The sequence below is a fragment of the Nematostella vectensis genome, chromosome 9, assembly GCF_932526225.1.
Source record: "Nematostella vectensis chromosome 9, jaNemVect1.1, whole genome shotgun sequence".
Classification (NCBI taxonomy): domain Eukaryota; kingdom Metazoa; phylum Cnidaria; class Anthozoa; order Actiniaria; family Edwardsiidae; genus Nematostella; species Nematostella vectensis.
This window is the reverse complement of record NC_064042.1, coordinates 3,595,570-3,613,203: the sequence shown is the minus strand read 5'-3', so window position 1 is coordinate 3,613,203 and position 17,634 is coordinate 3,595,570. Positions and strand designations below refer to the sequence as shown.

General features: G+C 39.9%; 2 protein-coding genes across 3 annotated transcripts; both read left to right on the top strand.

Moving 5' to 3' along the window:
* The first annotated feature begins 2,904 nt into the window (after positions 1-2,904).
* Positions 2,905-11,359, top strand: LOC116621553 (lysosome-associated membrane glycoprotein 1). Its single transcript, XM_032387395.2, has 5 exons — positions 2,905-3,076; positions 8,310-8,932; positions 9,182-9,407; positions 9,916-10,092; positions 10,498-11,359. Exons 1-5 carry the CDS (start codon positions 3,028-3,030, stop codon positions 10,689-10,691), a joined length of 1,269 nt encoding a protein of 422 aa, XP_032243286.2. The 5' UTR covers positions 2,905-3,027; the 3' UTR covers positions 10,692-11,359.
* A 326-nt stretch (positions 11,360-11,685) lies between these two features.
* Positions 11,686-17,553, top strand: LOC116621555. Of its 2 annotated transcripts, XM_048733031.1 has the most exons (5): positions 11,686-12,496; positions 13,287-13,520; positions 13,706-13,800; positions 13,935-14,032; positions 14,248-17,553. In XM_048733031.1, exons 2-5 carry the CDS (start codon positions 13,300-13,302, stop codon positions 14,860-14,862), a joined length of 1,029 nt encoding a protein of 342 aa, XP_048588988.1. In that variant the 5' UTR covers positions 11,686-12,496; positions 13,287-13,299; the 3' UTR covers positions 14,863-17,553. The 2 variants fall into 2 exon arrangements, with proteins under 2 accessions (XP_048588988.1, XP_032243290.2); XM_032387399.2 differs by having other exon boundaries at positions 11,686-13,520.
* Positions 17,554-17,634: the final 81 nt, after the last annotated feature.

The window sequence follows — 17,634 nt, the reverse complement described above, 5'->3', positions numbered from 1 at the left end:
TTTTGAGAAAATGTGCTTTAAAGCTCAGAGTACATAGTTACAGAAAATTATATACATAAGATTGTCTTCAAAATGCTCCTGCACCATATGTTTTACCCTCCTTCTTTTGTGTTTCGTCCTCTTTTCTCTTTTTGGACCCTCTTAGCAGTTTCCTGCGCTTTTTCACTGCCTGAGATTCCTTGTACTCTGCATTATTGATGCGGGACTTATCCAGGGCTTTACATCCCTCCATAGTGTACTTCCCACAGGGAATGTCCACGGCCTTATAAACCTTGGCCACTGTGGTGGCTCCCATATTGATATGTGCAATGGCATCATACATCCCAAATTCAATAATATATTTGCTGACAAAGACCTCCTTTGGGACCCGTTGCCAGATCATGGCATTGAGAGACTAGTTTTGGTTTTGAGTCTTGCCATGGAGACATTTGCTGAGAAGTTCATCACTGCTCAGCCTCTGGTATACAGCCTTTATCTCTCTGATTATGTTGTTGGGTAGCCCAGCACCATGTTTGTAGTTAGCATTGCTGACCCCCTTTGCTATATTGCTGTTGTAGCGGCACCAGCTTGAATACCCTGTGAGGCAGTCTTGGTGAAGGTTGTGAACCTTGCTAGAAACGCAATGGAACAAACTGACTAACACAGCTTTCTTCATATCTTTCAGGTTTCCAACATTGGCTCTGATTGCTATGCCATAATAATTTTGTAGCTTGTCAATTAGCCCATTTGTCAACTTTCCTTTGCCGCCAAACCCTCGATTCTCCTTCTTCATCTTACGCAAGGCTGTGCCGACTCGTTTCTGTACATGACCAATACACTCCTACTCTACTATAATTTCATGTGCAGCATATGTTTCCTTCACCTCTGTGTAACTTTTACTATCACCGTCTCCATACAACTCTGTGTAGCGGAGCACGTTCTTGTCTTTAGAACGCTCAATCATGCGCTTGGCGCCCTCTGACTCCATGGCAGGGGATGAGCCTTTAAGTTAGCCTTACATTTGTTGTGGTTGGCTCTCCACAACTCATACTCCTTAGAGTTTTTATCCATGTGTGCATGGAGCTGGCACTGTTTGCAGAACAAACTCAGCACTTCTGCATCCACCGCTTTCCCTGTCTCGATGAAAATGGCAGTGATGCAACCATTTAGAGAAGAGTACCCCCTTCTCTGCCATGTCCCATCACAGGACACACCACAGTTCACAATATCTCCCTCATCACCACCATGAAGCTCCCTGATTTTCTTGGCAGCACGAGCCATGCTTTCCTCAGCAATGTCTTTGACCTTACTGGAGATTTCTAGGGCGTTCTTGACATATGCACGAGGGCACCACTATGACCCTTGCCAATCAATCGCATTGCGTATACTAGTCTTTTATTCACCTCGAAACTCTTTGAATGTGCTTTCGATGTGTAGTATTCAGACTTCCATCCGCAGTTCTCACAAAATCTACGGATGCTGGAAGCGCAGCCCTTCCTGTTGAGAGTATTCTCCGTGAGTTTAAGTTCAAAATGACCGCAGTCAGCACAAGGTAGCGAAGCGAAAACTTGTTGGAGAATATCGACATCAATAAAGCAAAATCCAGAAATAGCTTGAGCCCCAGGCAAGACTTGATTGTTCTCTGTATTCTTGTGGAGCTCGGAACCCGATAACTTCTTCGATGAGATAGAAGTACGAGGACGAACCGCGGCATCTTGAGTGAACCAATTTCCATAAAACATTCGCTTTGAGAGAGAGAGAGATGCCCTTTTTAATGAGGGATTCACTTAATATCACAATGATAATGTACGCATGGCCCTCAACAGAAACAAAATTAATAAAAGCTATTTACAAATCTGTTTACAGCAAAATCTTTGACGAAACTATTTACAATAACAATCCTTTGCTGATTTATAAACTTATTTACAGAGTTGTGATGTATTCTCTTAGTTTTGCGGAGAAGGCGGTGATTGACTTGGCTTCTTTGATTTCTAGTGGCAATGCATTCCACCTTTTAGCTGCTACAAACTTAAAGCTGTTTTTTGCTAATGTAGTCCGAGCCTTTGGAAGTACTAAGTTATGGTTTGCTGCATTTTTAGTGTTCTTGTTATGTTTTGGAGCGCCTTACTGTTCTAAACTTAGGCATAGTTACTTTGTTCTTGAAAGAGTAAAGAAATGTCGAATATAGCAATGTAGGAATGTAGGTAAATAACGATGGGCGCGAGAGAATTTGTATAATGATTTATATGTTCGATGTATTTGCGGCTAAATCCCGATCTCGATGCTCTAGTTTCAGTCTTCAACTAAATACGGCCATATAGGGCACAGGAGGACCAGAACACAAGAAAACGGGGGCAGGGTTTTTTTTTGATTGGCGATAAGGGCTACCAGAACAAAAGAAAAACAAACCCGTTGCTAGTAGCAACCACTCAACAGGCATTCTAAAATTGTTAAAAAATAGAAGAAAGGAGATATATTCCACTCTATTTGTGCTATAGTCTTATTCTACGATAGATTTCGTCTTTAAAGCCGCATTGTCACCAGTTTACTTCCGGTCGATTTCGTTACAATCTCCGATGATTTTTAACGGAAAACGCGAAAAATATTTCAAAATATTGAAAGCAGTGTGTTTATTGGAAGTTTCTTTGAGGATGTGATTGATAATTTAGAGCGGATGGCCTGTTTAATATCTCGGATTCTAATAGATTCTTTTGTCTTTTAACGTTGAGGTTTCCGTCGGACCTCCGGAAGTGAACTGGTGACAATGCGGCTTTAAGTCCGTGATAATATTTTTTTCGACATTCGTCGAAAATTTGTCATGATTTGAGTATCAATCCGCCTTATTAATGAAACTATCGAAACCGAACCGATGGGTTCCCTGTTTCTTCTTATAGGGGTATGACGTAGGGATATATTTTCGGTAAGCGGTCACGTGCGGTCAGATACTCGAAGTGGAGTTCCACGAAAACAGCTTTGAGCTTGCGTCGTGTGCAAAGAGCGAAAAGGAGTTGTTGTTTGGTGGAAAAAGCTTGGACAAAACCCTCTGCAATGACGCATATTACGCATATTGTCGCCCTTTATTTGTCTGTTGTTGCTGGTAAGTGCTTTTATCATGCATCGTCTTCATTTAGATGACAACAATTCGCCTAGGTCTACAACAGACGGAAGTATTAGGGTGGCGCAATCATGAAATCCTCCTAATCGTGGTTCAACTGCATCCTAATGAACTTTATCTCTTACTTGCTATAAATGAAACTATATGCGATTGAGACTTGCAAATGCATCATCTATTGATTAATGGGATAAATCGGTTTTTTCGTTTCCATCGTTCAGTAAACTTAGGTAGAAGTTTCATTTGCATTTTCATGTCCTTTTGTCAATAGGCAAACGCTTTGTCAATTTGCCAGGCTTGATTACGATGGCGTTTGAAAGATATACTCCTATTTCAAATAAAATTGCACGCGGAGAATCTAAGATTAAACGAGACACCTGTAAGTTGAAGTTTGATTGGGATTCTACTGACACAAAAAGTCACGTGAGAATGCACTTACCGCCCGAAAGATCAGTCTGTAAAGCCGCATTGTCACCAGTTTACTTCCGGAGGTCCTACGGAAACCTCAACCATTAAAAGACAAAAGAATCTATTAAAATCTGAGATATTAAACAGGCCATCCGCTCTAAATTATCAATCACATCCTCAAAGAAACTTCCAATAAACACACTGCTTTCGATATTTTGAAATATTTTTCACTATTTTCTGTTAAAAATCATTGGAGATTGTTACATAATCGACCGGAAGTAAACTGGTGACAATGCGGCTTTAAAGCCTTGAGTGTGCCATCAGAACCCAAGCACAAGAAGTGCGGGAGGGAATAGCTTTTGGGCCAGGGCATGACTTCTTGTGCTAATGATGAAGCGGCAGAATCCCAATCAAACTTCAACTTACAGGTAAGTCTAGTTTTAACCCTTTAAAAATCTTAGATTCTGCCTCGTCATCAAGCGCACTGACGAAGTCACGTGAGATTTCAAAGCAACTGATTGCACACGAATGCATTTATTCAGCCCAAAACTGTATGAATAAAGGTTACGTTAGCCGTAACATCAGTGTCTAGATTCTTATCATAGAACCTGGCAAATATGGCTGCCAAATACCAGCCAGCAGTTTTCATGATCTCATCAACAGTTGCATTATTGGCTTTGGATGCTGCTGCAGCCCTTACACTGTGTGGTTTATAGATAGAAATATCCACTCCAGCTAGGGTCATAGACTGGATCCACCTTCTAATGCTATCTCTACTGGCCCTCTTATAGGGCTTCTGATAGGTAACAAATAACCTTGTTTCTTCGCCTCGTAACAGACTTGTTTTTCAATGTAAACAGAACATGTATTGAAAACACACAATTTTGTGTCTGCTGGATAAGCCTTTAACTTTACTATGAGGTCTGTAAGTGAACTTGTAGGCTTACTCTGCTTAACATTGCTATCCAGCATAAACATGTAACAGTTATCTTCTTTAACCATTCCTTTAATGTCTAGTAGGTGCACAGACTGTGCCCTGCTTGCTGTTGTAAGTGCTGTAAGCACGACAGCTTTAATGTTAAGTCTATAAGTGATAAATCCTTTGAATCTTCCATATCACGTATGAACTGGAGTACTACGTTGACATCCCATATTTTATTGTATCTTGGCATAGGGGGTCTTCATAAAGCCTTTTTCATCAGGATGCTCACCAAACAGACATGTCCCTTGCATGTATAGGATAGCTGAGAGGGAAGAGCGAGCTGAATTAATGCTGCCATAACCCAATCCCTTTACGTACATGCCTGTTAGAAAGTCAAGGGCATCACAATATATTGGCTTTAATCGGGTCAACCTTCTTTTCAGAATAGAATATAACCCAATTTCTGATGTGTGTCATATTGGTTCTGAGATGACTGTCTCCAGGATTGTAGGATAATATTGGTTGCTTCATTAGAAATGCCTCTGTCTTTGTAAACTTTCCACATAAGTGACATGCTAATAGACTTAGTTTCTCTCTCAGAGGGTGTAGTTGATGTGTTCCTGGTAGCATCAGAAGGTTTTTCCTGGGCTGTATCACTAGTGGAGGCTCCACCAGCAATCTCAATAATTTCGGGTACCAACTTTGACTTGTCCATAGAGGGACAACTAGAATTCCCTCTGCTTTGCTCACATAAACTTTCTCTAGACATCTCCCAATCAGGCTGAAAGGAGGAAATGCTTAGAAAAAGAGGTTACTCCAATCAACTGAAAAAGCATCTACAAATAGACCTTCAGGGTCTGGACGCCATGAGGCGTATTTCAGACATTGTGTATTCAGTGGAGATGCAAATAGGTCAATTTCAGGATTACCATGATTTATGACAATCTTATTGAAGACCAGTGGATTAAGCTTTCACTCGGTGCAATCATTAAACTGTCTGGATTCTACGTCGGCTGCAACATTTTCACAACCTGGCAAATGTGTTGCACTCAACCATATGTCCTGAGTTTGGCAGAGGGCCCAAATTTGTTTTGTCACGGTATTACAGGGTATGGATCGAGATCCGCCCATATTATTTATGTAACAAACTAAAGTGGTGTTGTCACACTGGACCTGGATACGAGTTTAAGGACATGTACCACATAATGCTTTCAGTGACAACAATATAGCCAATAATTCCAAATAGTTAATATGGTGAGAAGCTTCACTGGGGGTCCACCTTCCCCCTGCTTTCTCTTTATCCTATACACCTGCCCACCCCTGGGAAGATGCATCGGTCTGTATAATAAGATCAGGGTCACCATGGGAAATAACCTTATAAGCTGTAGGTAGATGATCAACCCACCACTGCAACTCCTCTTTAGAGTCTGCAGACAGGGATATAAGGGCTGAAAAGTCCCCCTTGTGAGTTCTTAAGGACTCAGTTTTATCCACATATAAATTTAAGGGTCCATATTCTACCCCAAACTGGAAACCATCAGGCCTATAACTTCTGCCAGGCTTAAAACTGTGCACTCGGGCTTGTTGATAAGCTTTTGACATGCATTTACTACTTTTGCAATTCTAGTTGTAGCAAGTTTTACAGTCAAAGCCTACAAATGTTAACTGCTGGGAAGATATCAATTTTGATTTTTCCTCCTGGATAATAAACCCCATGCCCCTGAGCAATTGCACTGTGTTGACTGCATTGTCATGACATTCCTGGTGTGAATTCCCTAAACATCATCAAATATAAGATGAGGACAGAAAACCTTTTTGCCTAAGGACTTTGAAAATAGGTTTCAGCAGTTTTGTAAATATCCAAGGGGCTGAGCTTAGACCATTCGGCAAGCAAACATATTGATAGAGTTTGCCCCTCCACATAAATCTCAAATATTTGTGGTGTTTCTTGGCAACTGGAACTGTGTAATAGGCATCTTTGATATCTGCCGATGCCATAAAACAGCCTTGAGTCATAAGCTCTATTACCAAATTCAACGACTCCATCTTAAAGAGCTTGTATGCAATAAACCTGTTCAGCTCTTTAAGGTTGAGTATCATTCGATAGTCAACCCCATTCTCTTTTAGTCTAAAAAATATTGGAGATAAAAATTCTCCTTTCTCATGGGAGCACTGCTCCACTACCCCTTGATCAGGGAGTTTGTCAATTTCCCCATCTATGATAGTGGAGTTCAGAGGGGTTAAACCTGGTCACTGTGACCACCAGTCTGAACAGGTTTTATGTTATCAAGAAACTCAAGATGGCAATGCTCAACCTAATCCAGCATCTCTGAGGTAATTTAATGCCATGCAGGGACAAACTCTTCCAATCTGCCTGCATTAAATGTGTTATTAGCATTGCTTACCTCAGAAGCTGGTATTAAGGGGGTCTGTGGCCCTATTTTTGCTTCCTCCCCTCCTCCTTTTTTCAAGCTGGGTAGCTGGGCCGTTTGAGGTTTAAATTGTTGCTTGTGTTGGCACCTGCGTGCTTGTAGCCAAACCCTCCTTTTGAGTGTTAAAAGTTGAACCTTTTGTGACCTTACTGTTACTGTAGGTCTATTGCCTTGATTCATTCCTGCTTATTCTCCTGCTGACTTTAGTAGCTTCAGCCAAGTCCTTTAGCTGTTTGGACAGGTCTGGATCATCTCCCAATAGGAATTCAAAGAATAGAACCGTTGATGAGCACAAATGCTTGTAATCAGCATTGAGCTCTGGTTTGATGTTATCTTGTCACTGCATGTTCAGTCCAAAATTGGCTGCTCCAAGCAAGGCTGCAGAGTATGTGGCCATTGTGATAAGGCTATCAATATCTAGCCCTTCTGCTGACGTTGTATCTTGAAGTTGAACTAGCTTTTCAACCATTGAAACAATAGGAATATTGCCCTTCAGCAAGTTGGACTGGATGCGTTGCAGCTTGATGTCACACTTGAGCGTGTCTCGTGTTTAAGTTTATCCTATAAGAAATGGTTAACTTTTGTCGTCTCCAGGCATTCACAATTATCTGGCCTGACGTAGAGTTGTTTTGTCTCAGTCAAGACCTCATCCAGTTTTTCCCTCAGGACTTCTTTCAAGATGTCCGCAAACTGGCCATTCACCGCGGAGACTTTCTTTTGCCCCAGTTTTAAATTCATCGTAATTCCTGCGAGAACTTTGTTTTTTGATTTATTTTCTTCATTCGAAGGCTCAGAACATGGAGTTGCTGGTTCTTTTCTAAGCCAGGCTGCTGACTGCTGCCGGTTTTATTTACTGGACCCAGGTTTCTGATTTTTAATCCAGGCGAATTCCGCTATCTTTGTTTGGCGACGTTTCTTGTCCCCTCTCTGGGTCAGAATGTTGTTGTTGGGGTTCGTCCTCATTCTCCTCGCCTTTTTATGCGAGGTTCCCCAAAGTTTCCTTAATCTTCCCAAAGGAACTATTAACCAAGGTGTTCAAGGAGGTTATTGAGGAGATTCATCCATCGTTGATGAGTTTTTTATCTTGGTTAAACTAGTGTTGACTTGTAGGGAAGAGTCGCCCCTAAAATATCGAAAAAACTCCCCAGTTGAACAGCTTTTCGATTTCACGACCGTCTAGAGCGAAGGCGGGAAATGCACTGATCTCTCGGGTGGTAAGTGCTTTCTCACGTGACTCTGTCAGTGCGCTTGATGATGAGGCAGAATCCATTTGTTGTAACGTTTTTTCACATGTTATTTGTTACCCATGAGCCATTGCGGTTTATGGCACATGTATTGATTCTTGAGTGCACCCTTATTTATATATCTAATATCTAGAAAGAGTGTTTAACTAGAGATTTGAAAATGTATCAAGATATCATGATGAGTCAATTTATTGAGTGCTTTTTTTTTCTAGGAATATGTTCATGTGACCCCACTTCTTCCATACATTCCTCTGCTTCTAGCTCAATCCAAACAGCAATCAAAACAATATCTGTTAAGCCATCAACACTTTCAACTGCCTTTCAAAGTTCCACAATATATCCATCCTCCCTTGCCAGTTCCCCAACACCAACTCTCATCCCCTCTTCTTCAATACATTCATCTGCTTCCAGCTCAATTCAAAAATCTGTCTCCATTCTGTCCATGTCAATAAATGCCACTTCATACAGCCCAACAGCCACAGCTAGCATGTTTTCACTGTTCAGTGCCTCTTCCATTTCACCATCAGCATCTGTAAACATGTCAACAATGTTCAGCAATGCATCATCAATCTTCCCCACTGCAACAGCATCAATGTCTTCCATCGCTTTCAATGCCAGCTCTTTTTCTGCATCCTCTGTTCCCCCTACCATTAGCCCATCCATGACCAGCACTGCCATCCCTAGTCCAACCCCAGCCCCCACCACCATGCCCCCTACCACTGCCCCACCCCAGCCTAAAGGCAAGTTTAGTGTGACAAGTAATGGAACAGAGTGCTTACTGCTTTGGATGAGTCTTAGGATTGGTGTCACATACAAAAACAACTCAGGGCAAATGGTGAGTAATTTAAGCTATAATCACCAGGGCTGTCTCCTAAGGACTGTGTTTCTAATATCACAGGGACTCAATAGAATTGTTTTCTTTTTCTTATTTAGATGATTCTTTCATGTGTAATTGTCACAAATATTTTGCACAGCTTCACCATAGCTAGCTATTCCATTATCTGGTGTGCTTGTTGAAATTATCTACATCTGTCATCACTGTAGCTGTGAATTTCCTAAAAGGAAGTTTTTACTTGCTTTGAAGGTTTCAACCGTAATTCAGATGCCAGAGGACGCAGAAGTTATGGGTTCTTGTGGTGACGAAAGCTCATTTATTGAAATCCTTTGGCCAAAAAAGAAGCCTTTTTATGAGGTTGCTTTTTGGTTCACGACAAACTCAAAGTTGACTGGGGGAGAAAGTGCGTGGAATGCTGAGAATATCACTATTTCAGTCACCACTACCAATAATACACAGTTCATCGCAGCCAATGGTAGGTTTGACCTGAATTTTCAAGGCCCATTTCCAGACAAAAAATAGAAAAAAAATCAAATCACTGTGGTTTTCAAATTGCTGTTTAAAGAATCTACCAGGCTAGAAGGTTGGGGAGACATAAAAAAACAGTAAGCTAGTAAGGAATTTAAAAGGGTGTTTAAAAGGCCCATTTCCAGACAAAAATATAGAAAAAAAGCTCAAGTCACCGCGGTTTTCAAATTGCTGTTTAAAGAATCTACGAGGCCACAAGGTTGGGGAGAGACATAAAAATAACAGCTAGTAAGGAATTTAGAAGGGTGTGGCTAAAGCTTTTTTACCCATAAAAGGTCATTTTAGAGTGAAAACATTCTGTGTTTTACACATGGTTTAATATGACATGTGTTTTATCCTAATTGATAGGTAAAATCAAAGATTGTCTCTGACCTATATTTTATGTTCTGAGAAGCAAAGCCTAGATCTTGTGTCATCACAGCTTTCCTTATGCTTTTCTTTTTATCTATTACCAGTATCTGTCTTGGAGAAGTCAGTGGATGGCAGTGCTCTCGAATATCTTGGTGGCAAGCTTGGACACTCCCTCAACTGCTCACAGGCCCAAAATGTCAAGTTTGGTGACACATTCTCTGTGGAATTCAGTAATGTCAGGGCACAGCCTTTTGAGGTCAAGAAAGGCTTCAGTTCAAAAGGTAAGGTTTTTATACCCTCATGATTACTATAGCAGATTGGACCCGTTAGGTTTCCTTTCTTTTCCTTTTCATCTGTGTGTTTTTTAATATAAAATTATAATACAGAGCTATGAGCTGAGAACAGGAACAGAAAATGTATAATATATCTTAAGTTTTGTCTTTAGTAGGGGGAGATCCAGGAGTGCTATCAAGGAGAGCCAATGCAGGAATTTTTTAGAAAGGGCGGGGTTTTTATTGTTCTTCATGGATTTAAATATGTTTCTTGATATTTTAATTCTTGATATTTTAATACAAAATTTCTGAAAATAAGAGGCCTGTGTCCTCACGGCCCACCTCTAGGTCCATCCATGACTAGGATAGCTGTACCTCTAAGCTCTGTCTTTTGTATGACTTTTTTGTTCGTAGTTGATGTCTGTTTTGCCAACCCTACGGTGCCTCCTTCTGTCAATCCAAAACCACAAAAGAAAAAAACAAACAAGAATGTGGTTGCCATTGCTGTTGGCTGCTCACTAGGAGGGCTTCTACTGATTGTACTCGTCGGATACGTGATTGGCCGTCGACGCAGGAACAAAAATGGCCCTGCCTATCGCAAGCTGTAGACCCATGTGCTTGTAAGACGTTGTGGTTTGGTTTATAACCTCTTAAATGATTAGGTAAATTCCAGTACAAGAAAGGTAGAACTTTGTAGCATTTTTAGTTTTTTTTTTTTTTTTTTTTAAACCGTACAGTTATAGAGTGAAATTAATGCTTGTATAAAGCCAAAGCTTTAAAAAAGCTAATAACTTTTAATACCCAGCAACTGATGGGCTTGGCACTAAGTACCTTGTTGCTAGGTAGGGAGTGCCCCAGTAGATAGCATGCGTGGGGTTACCATGGCAATGGAGCCACGCCCACCACCCAGTTTCTGTCACACTGATAAATACTCAGTGATGTACTTATCCCTTGAGATTCCTACCATAAGGAGAGGATCATGAGCGAATGGTACTGATAATGCAATGCAAGAGTATCTGTGACCAGACTTATGCTACGGATCGTGGTATTGCGGCACTCCTGACTTTCCGCAGTTTTCACACTGTCTACTAGTCCTCCCTTTCCCTTAGTCCTAGAGGGCATTTAGAGTGAGGAGGGGTCTGCAGTAAATGCTGAGAGGCGTGGCAACTGGCGTGGTAAATGCTCAGTGGTTCAGGACTTTAAGTTTGAGAAAGTTTTAATCTATATATAATAGATTTGAGTAGGGTCTTTGGCAAAATAAACAAAACTAAACGGCCAAGATAACAGGTCTTTTTTTTATCTTATATCACTCTGTTAGACAATAGCAACATGGAATGCTAGCCATTATTGATATGTTACGCGGTAAATAGCTTGGATGGTACTTATTTTAAATCATAATTGGTAAGCCCTTTATATTGCAAGATAAAGACAAGTTAACTATTGCAAGAATTCTAGAATATTTTATTAGTTATTAGATCGTGCATTGTAGTAGCATAGTGCACCATAATTTAATGGGCTGGTTTTCATGTATAGCATTTGTAGTATTTTCCATTCCTTGCTTTGGTAGAAAATCCATGACAGGCACTGAAAGTCAGTTATGTTTAGAGTCAGTTTCAGCATTTGCTCACCAAAAACAGCTTGAAAAATCACTATTCAACAAAATTTAGTTTGGAGTGCTAAATTGTTAAAGAGAATTTTTGTTTATAATAGAATTGTGATTACAATTATAGTGAGGACACAGAAAGCGGGCCATGCTGAACAACTTTGACCAATCAGATTTGGCTTGAACACCGTAAACATTTTGAAAAATAAGTTCCAGCCAATCAGGTTACGGTGTTCCCACGCTCAATCGACAGACCAAAATGGTCGACTACACGTACAAGGTCAAATATACAACGTCCGGCGTTTCTCATTGGCTGAACTCTTTTTCTCTTTTTTTTTTTTCAAAATATTTACGGTGTTCAAGCCGATTCTGATTGGTCATAGTGGCGGATGGCGTGGCGGATTTAGGGGACCCAATTATTGCTACTCCCCTCCTCTCCCACCAATTAATTATCCCCCCCCCCCCAGACACTGAAATTTTAAAAGCAGATGAAAGCAAAATTCCTCAAATTTTTATCCAGTTATTTGTTGTTGATATGTTTATTTATTTTTTTATTCATTCATTTTATTTATTTATTTATTGGTGCCTTCCCTTAGGGCTGCTTCAATAAACCCTTGATTCCTGTTGCCAAAAGTCTGACTATACGCCCGCTGTATGCTGAAATGAGATGACGATATATATGATACATATGCTTCAAAAAAGGTCGCACATGGAAAATGTCTTTTTGGTCCAGAAGATCCAAACAGAAAATGCTCCATCTGGTATTGCTTGAATTGATACAGTAATAGGAAGAAAGCTTGGACGTATTTTGTAAGTTCTGCTGAAAAGTTAGTAAGAATTCGCGCACATAATGATCATAGTCACCTGGCTCGTCGGGGATTTTCGTAACTTGCAATTACGTAATAGAAGAAAAATCGTAAAAGCAATAATACAAGGAAATCTGAATATTCATTGCGAAGGGTAGCGATGGGGGCCACGAAATTTCGAAAGCCTCGCAAAAATTTCGCAAAGACTCGTTTTTTTTTTCCAAAATAAAGGGCTCTCGGAGCCTTATTTTTTTACCACGGGTTTTTAACGCGATCTCACGGTCCCAAATTTTCGTTAAACGCGATGTTCTGTTTTATGTTGTTACCATGTTACGGGTTTCCCATTATTTTTCGTAGTGTAGCAAGAATGTATTGTATAAACTCTACTTATTCTTTTGTCAAATGATGTTTTAACATACCTCGAGCAAGTTATCTAAAACGAGCTCGAAAAAAATTAAAGCTTGGACACGGATTTCGAATTTTCGCAAAAGTCTCGGGCTCGGATACCAAATAGATAGCAGTGTTTGGGAAAAGATGTTTGTTTCCATCAATGAGCTAGATCAGTTAAAAGGTATCCTATTGTGACAGCTACATAATACACTATAATGCTGGCCCCCTTGGCCACTCCCCTGTACTCATATTGTTATCATATTTTTCACAAAGGTGAATGCTTTTTTTTCTATCAGTTAAAATAATTATAATACAAAGTATAGTAGTAGGGCCCTAGGTTAGGAAAGTATATTTATGGTATTGTATTGTACACAAACATAAAACATGATTATATTTCATTCCAGATCATTCATTGATATGATAACACAATTCCAATCTTCACTATATGAATATTATGAAACCAATGAAGGCCCTCCCTTGTACTCCCCTGCGTTGATGCGAGACTTTGTGGAAGAACATGCATGTGGATTGTATAAAATTATTCTAAACTTAATTATAAAAGATACCACTTCAAAAGAAAGGAAGCAACTACAAGAGCAAAGGACTGTTGCCATTCTTCACATCCTAGCATACTTCAGGTATAAACTATCTAAAAATACAGCTGATAAAGTGTTCTTGGGGGTTTGTTTGAACCCTCTAAAAACAAATGCTATAGGCCTGTGGTATCACATAAAAATTCGCTTGACATGTACTAGACTATATGCTTTGCTTATCCTACCTACCTGAACAACTACTTTGATCCTTTTTCTGTCATTGTCTGTAGATCACAGAAGACCTCTCAATTTAATAAGGATGCTGGTGCATTTCTTCACCACCATGGAGCATCAAGGTCTGCAATCAACACTAGACCAGTGCTAGGTGAGTGCAAGGAACATAATTAAAAATGACATCTAATGTATCCCTTTGAACAATCTAAATCCACAAGATATTGAAACTGTGGTGGGTGACATGGAATTGGAAGACCTGTGTTCAAAAATCCTGCTTTTTTTCAGGATACAGTGTGGCACCAAGGACACTCGACAGGCAAAAAGAAACAAAAAAAAGGAACTACCCAAATCAGCTGCAGGAACATCTAAAATATGCAGTTGATGTAAGCTTATTTTTGTCACAACTGACTTTGATTTTAATGTTATATACAGACCTAACCATGATACATCATATATTACATGTACTGCACTATGTCTGAGGAAGGGATTTAGGAAATTCTAGAGTGGTGGGAATGGGGGTGTATTTCTACTAATAAACATTTCAAAGTATAGTCAATTTCCAAGTTTAAATATTTTTCATTTTTTTTTTATCTTGTAGGAGAAGGGCTTCATAATGCTGTTTATAGATGACTTTCACAATATTCACACTGTGCGACTGCCAGGGAGTGATATGAAACTATCAGTGGCTACCCATATGACCTCTTCACTGTTAGATATCCACCCTTCTATCAAAGCCCCAAAGATGCCTAGAAGTATTGATGCTGTTCATTGTTCTCCATATGTTTCAATGAATGGAATCATGCAAAAATGTGTTGGGGGGATCTCAGTTGGAAATCTCCTAACCATTGCTGAAAAGATGAAGGAGTGGCAAACTTCCTTCTTCAGCTCAGTTCCAGGTTATAGAAAGCTAAATGGAGAGTCAGTGCAGAGTCAACTCCATGAATTTCGTGTTTACCATGACTTAGCACATGAAGAACTATGCAAGCTAAACAGTTGTCAACTAGTCGATGAATTCGAACATCCATTAAAGTCCATGGAAAACTATAGGTTTGCACTTGACCACACAATTAGCAGTGCTGGACAACCATTATTAAACTGCACCAAGGAATATGCACTTCCCTGCCCTGGAGATTGGCCTAGCTGGTTTTACTTCAAGAAACTTGTTGCTCAGCAAAGTAACAGCTATGCATCAAGACATTTGATACCACAGTAGATAACAAGGCCTTACCTCTTTCCTACAAATTTAGTAATGAATATCCTGAAAGCCTCCCAAATCCAAATAAACCCTTTGATTACAAGACATGTCAGATACAAGATGATGAAGTTGTTAGACTCCCATGCTCCCATGCCTACCATAAATCTTGTTTAGTCCAATCTGGTAACAAGTGTTCCCACTGCTTCAAGCCACTCAGTGGCTTTTCAAAACTAGCAACTGCTTTCAATACTACTCTCATAACTCCCACAAACTCCTCTCCATCCAGGAATACTGCTGAGCTTAATGCAAATGAAAATAATATGATGAAATTCCTGTAGTAAGCACAAAGGATCCTGACTTTTATGACTCAGAACAATGGGCAAACTATGTTGACAGCATCTTAGAAGGAATAGCTGTCCCCCAACCTTCTCAGACACCACAATCTACAACCCCCAACCAAACTTCTGCATCAACAATACAACAAAGTCACTCAAACCAGCAGCATGCAGCTACTTCAGCAATTAATAGAACATTCAAAATTACAACATTGAATGTCTCTGGTTGTAAAATTTGGCTGTTTGAGAACAGTATCTCCCAATCTACCCTAAATGGGCGAAACGGATCAAATGCCTGCACTTTTATTGCTATTATTATAGCCAAAACAGTCATTTCTAATTTAGGAACACTTGCATTTCCAATTTCCCAGTTGTCACCAGTTTGGGTTCCCTGCTAGCAGAGGCCTTTTTTCTCTGTACTTCGCTTGGCTGGCGTTCGCATGGAAAAGATACCTCTGCCATGGGTCGCAAGTTCGTTTGATCAAACCGCCGTCCTCGATCGTAGACGGGAGATCCAGAGCGCATGCTCCGTTCATTAATTACTGGCCAGTATTTGAGCCAACAATGGCTAGCGCATGCGTGAAGCGTATATCCGCTGTGGGATAATAAGCCCGCATTTGAAACCGCGTCCTCCGTAGAAATATCACGCGACGAATTATAAAAGAAGCCATTCAATGCCTTGTCTTCATTCAGAATTTTCTCTCGTTTGACTAACGAGTCAATCTACCGTTTACAGCTTTTGTATATTCTTCTAGAATTAGCTGATCTATGTTAACCAAAAAGTTTTGTAACATTTTCTTCGAGTCCAACTGTGCGATATTTACATTGAAGAAAATCGCCTGCCTAGATGTCTTGGAATTTATCCCACAAACAAGACAGAACTCGTATTTGCTGTGTTTGCTGTTCGATTTATTTAGTGACGTTTTAGGTGATTTAAATTGAACAGTTGTTTGTTTGTTTTTTTGAAGAGGAGAACTAACCGGAGTTTGATTCATAATTTGCGACAAAAATTAGCATATTGACGGCTTTCCCGTGATGGTACGGGTTTTGGCACGTCATGCGGTCCTTAGAAACGCTCACGCATGCGCAACGAAAACAGTTTCGACCCATGGCAGAGGTCTCTTTCCCTTGCGAATGCCAGCCCAGCGAAATACAAAGAAAAGAGGCCTCTGCTAGCAGGGAACAGTTTGGGGAGTGATTATGTGTAATTGCATTTCTCATGGAAATAGAGTTCACCAACAAGTCACAGGAGGCCGGGCTATTAATTTCAGTGTTCAAGATGCTGCTGTGCATCTATCTTCAATTGGCACAATCAAGGTAGAAGACTCCTTTGATGTAGACTTTGTGTGTCAGAATCTACAAGTCCCGCAGTCATCACTTAGGTTCTACCTCCAGCGTCTAGTGAGAGAACCCAATATCTCTGCAATCCTAATAATCAATGGCTTATCTGTATGTTTCCTTGGAAGAGGGAATGAAGTGCTTCTCCTTGATAGCCATTTGCATGGAACTTTTGGTGCCCTTGTTGGTAAAGCTGCACTGCAAGATATTGAGCAATATTTAACTATATGTAAGCAGTGGTTAAGTCCTAATGTAATTATGTGTACTGTTACTTTTAAAAATTTTGTTTAGAATTACAGTACTTTATTTGCTATTGCTGTCAGCAACATGCTAGTAAACACCCGACTAAGTTTTTGACAAATTTCTATCAGGTTTTAGACAGTCTGTTACACAAGTTGAGTAAATTTCATATGTAAAGGGTGTCAAAAACACAACAGAATCTTGTCAAAAACTTAGATGAGTGTTCATGGTAGCACATGTCTAAATTAATATTACAATGAATTTTGAGTACTTTACAGCGATGAGAATTTGTATAAATAACAGCAGAAGATATTTGACTGATATGAAATAGTGGACTTCATTCGGGATAATTCAGAGCTGCATTTACAAATTTACTCACATAACCGTGACGCAGCCCCTTTGAGAAAAATATTAGGAAAGTACTTCTAAGGCGATGTTAGAAAGAAAATTCGAGACGGGATTAAGAATTAATTGGGCCTCATTATTTTGTGTTTTGAAAGCAAAAAGTTACAGGTTTCATACAAGCCATCTGCTAATGAATAAGTCTCATATCCATAAAATTAGGGAAAGAGGGAAGGATAAAACAGATAAGTAAGTAAGTGATTTAAAAAAAAAAAAAAAAAAAAAAAAAACAGAAAATTGAGTTGTGCTTACCTCCGCTTCGTTTCGCATCCCTTATAAAAGTCGCTGAAGCATAGATCGGTAAAAAAAAATGATCAGGGACGAAAGGGACCTTCTCTCTTTCTTTAGATTATAAACATTACTCAATGGCAAGAAATTAAAGTGCACTTTTCTTTCATTTTCCTCTCTTGTTTATGCTTCCATGTGGTAGAACGTCCGCCATCTTGGTTTTCAATTTTGAGCATGCGCAGTGTTT

Bases quoted from the DNA above. Each gene is read 5' to 3' on its own strand.
- LOC116621555 (XM_032387399.2), top strand. From the start codon at position 13,267: ATGATTATATTTCATTCCAGATCATTCATTGATATGATAACACAATTC. The intron at 13,521-13,705 runs GTATAAACTATC...CATTGTCTGTAG, and splicing joins CACATCCTAGCATACTTCAG to ATCACAGAAGACCTCTCAAT. The intron at 14,033-14,247 runs GTAAGCTTATTT...TTTATCTTGTAG, and splicing joins ATCTAAAATATGCAGTTGAT to GAGAAGGGCTTCATAATGCT.
- LOC116621553 (XM_032387395.2), top strand. From the start codon at position 3,028: ATGACGCATATTACGCATATTGTCGCCCTTTATTTGTCTGTTGTTGCT. The intron at 3,077-8,309 runs GTAAGTGCTTTT...TTTTTTTTCTAG, and splicing joins TTATTTGTCTGTTGTTGCTG to GAATATGTTCATGTGACCCC. The intron at 8,933-9,181 runs GTGAGTAATTTA...CTTGCTTTGAAG, and splicing joins AAAACAACTCAGGGCAAATG to GTTTCAACCGTAATTCAGAT.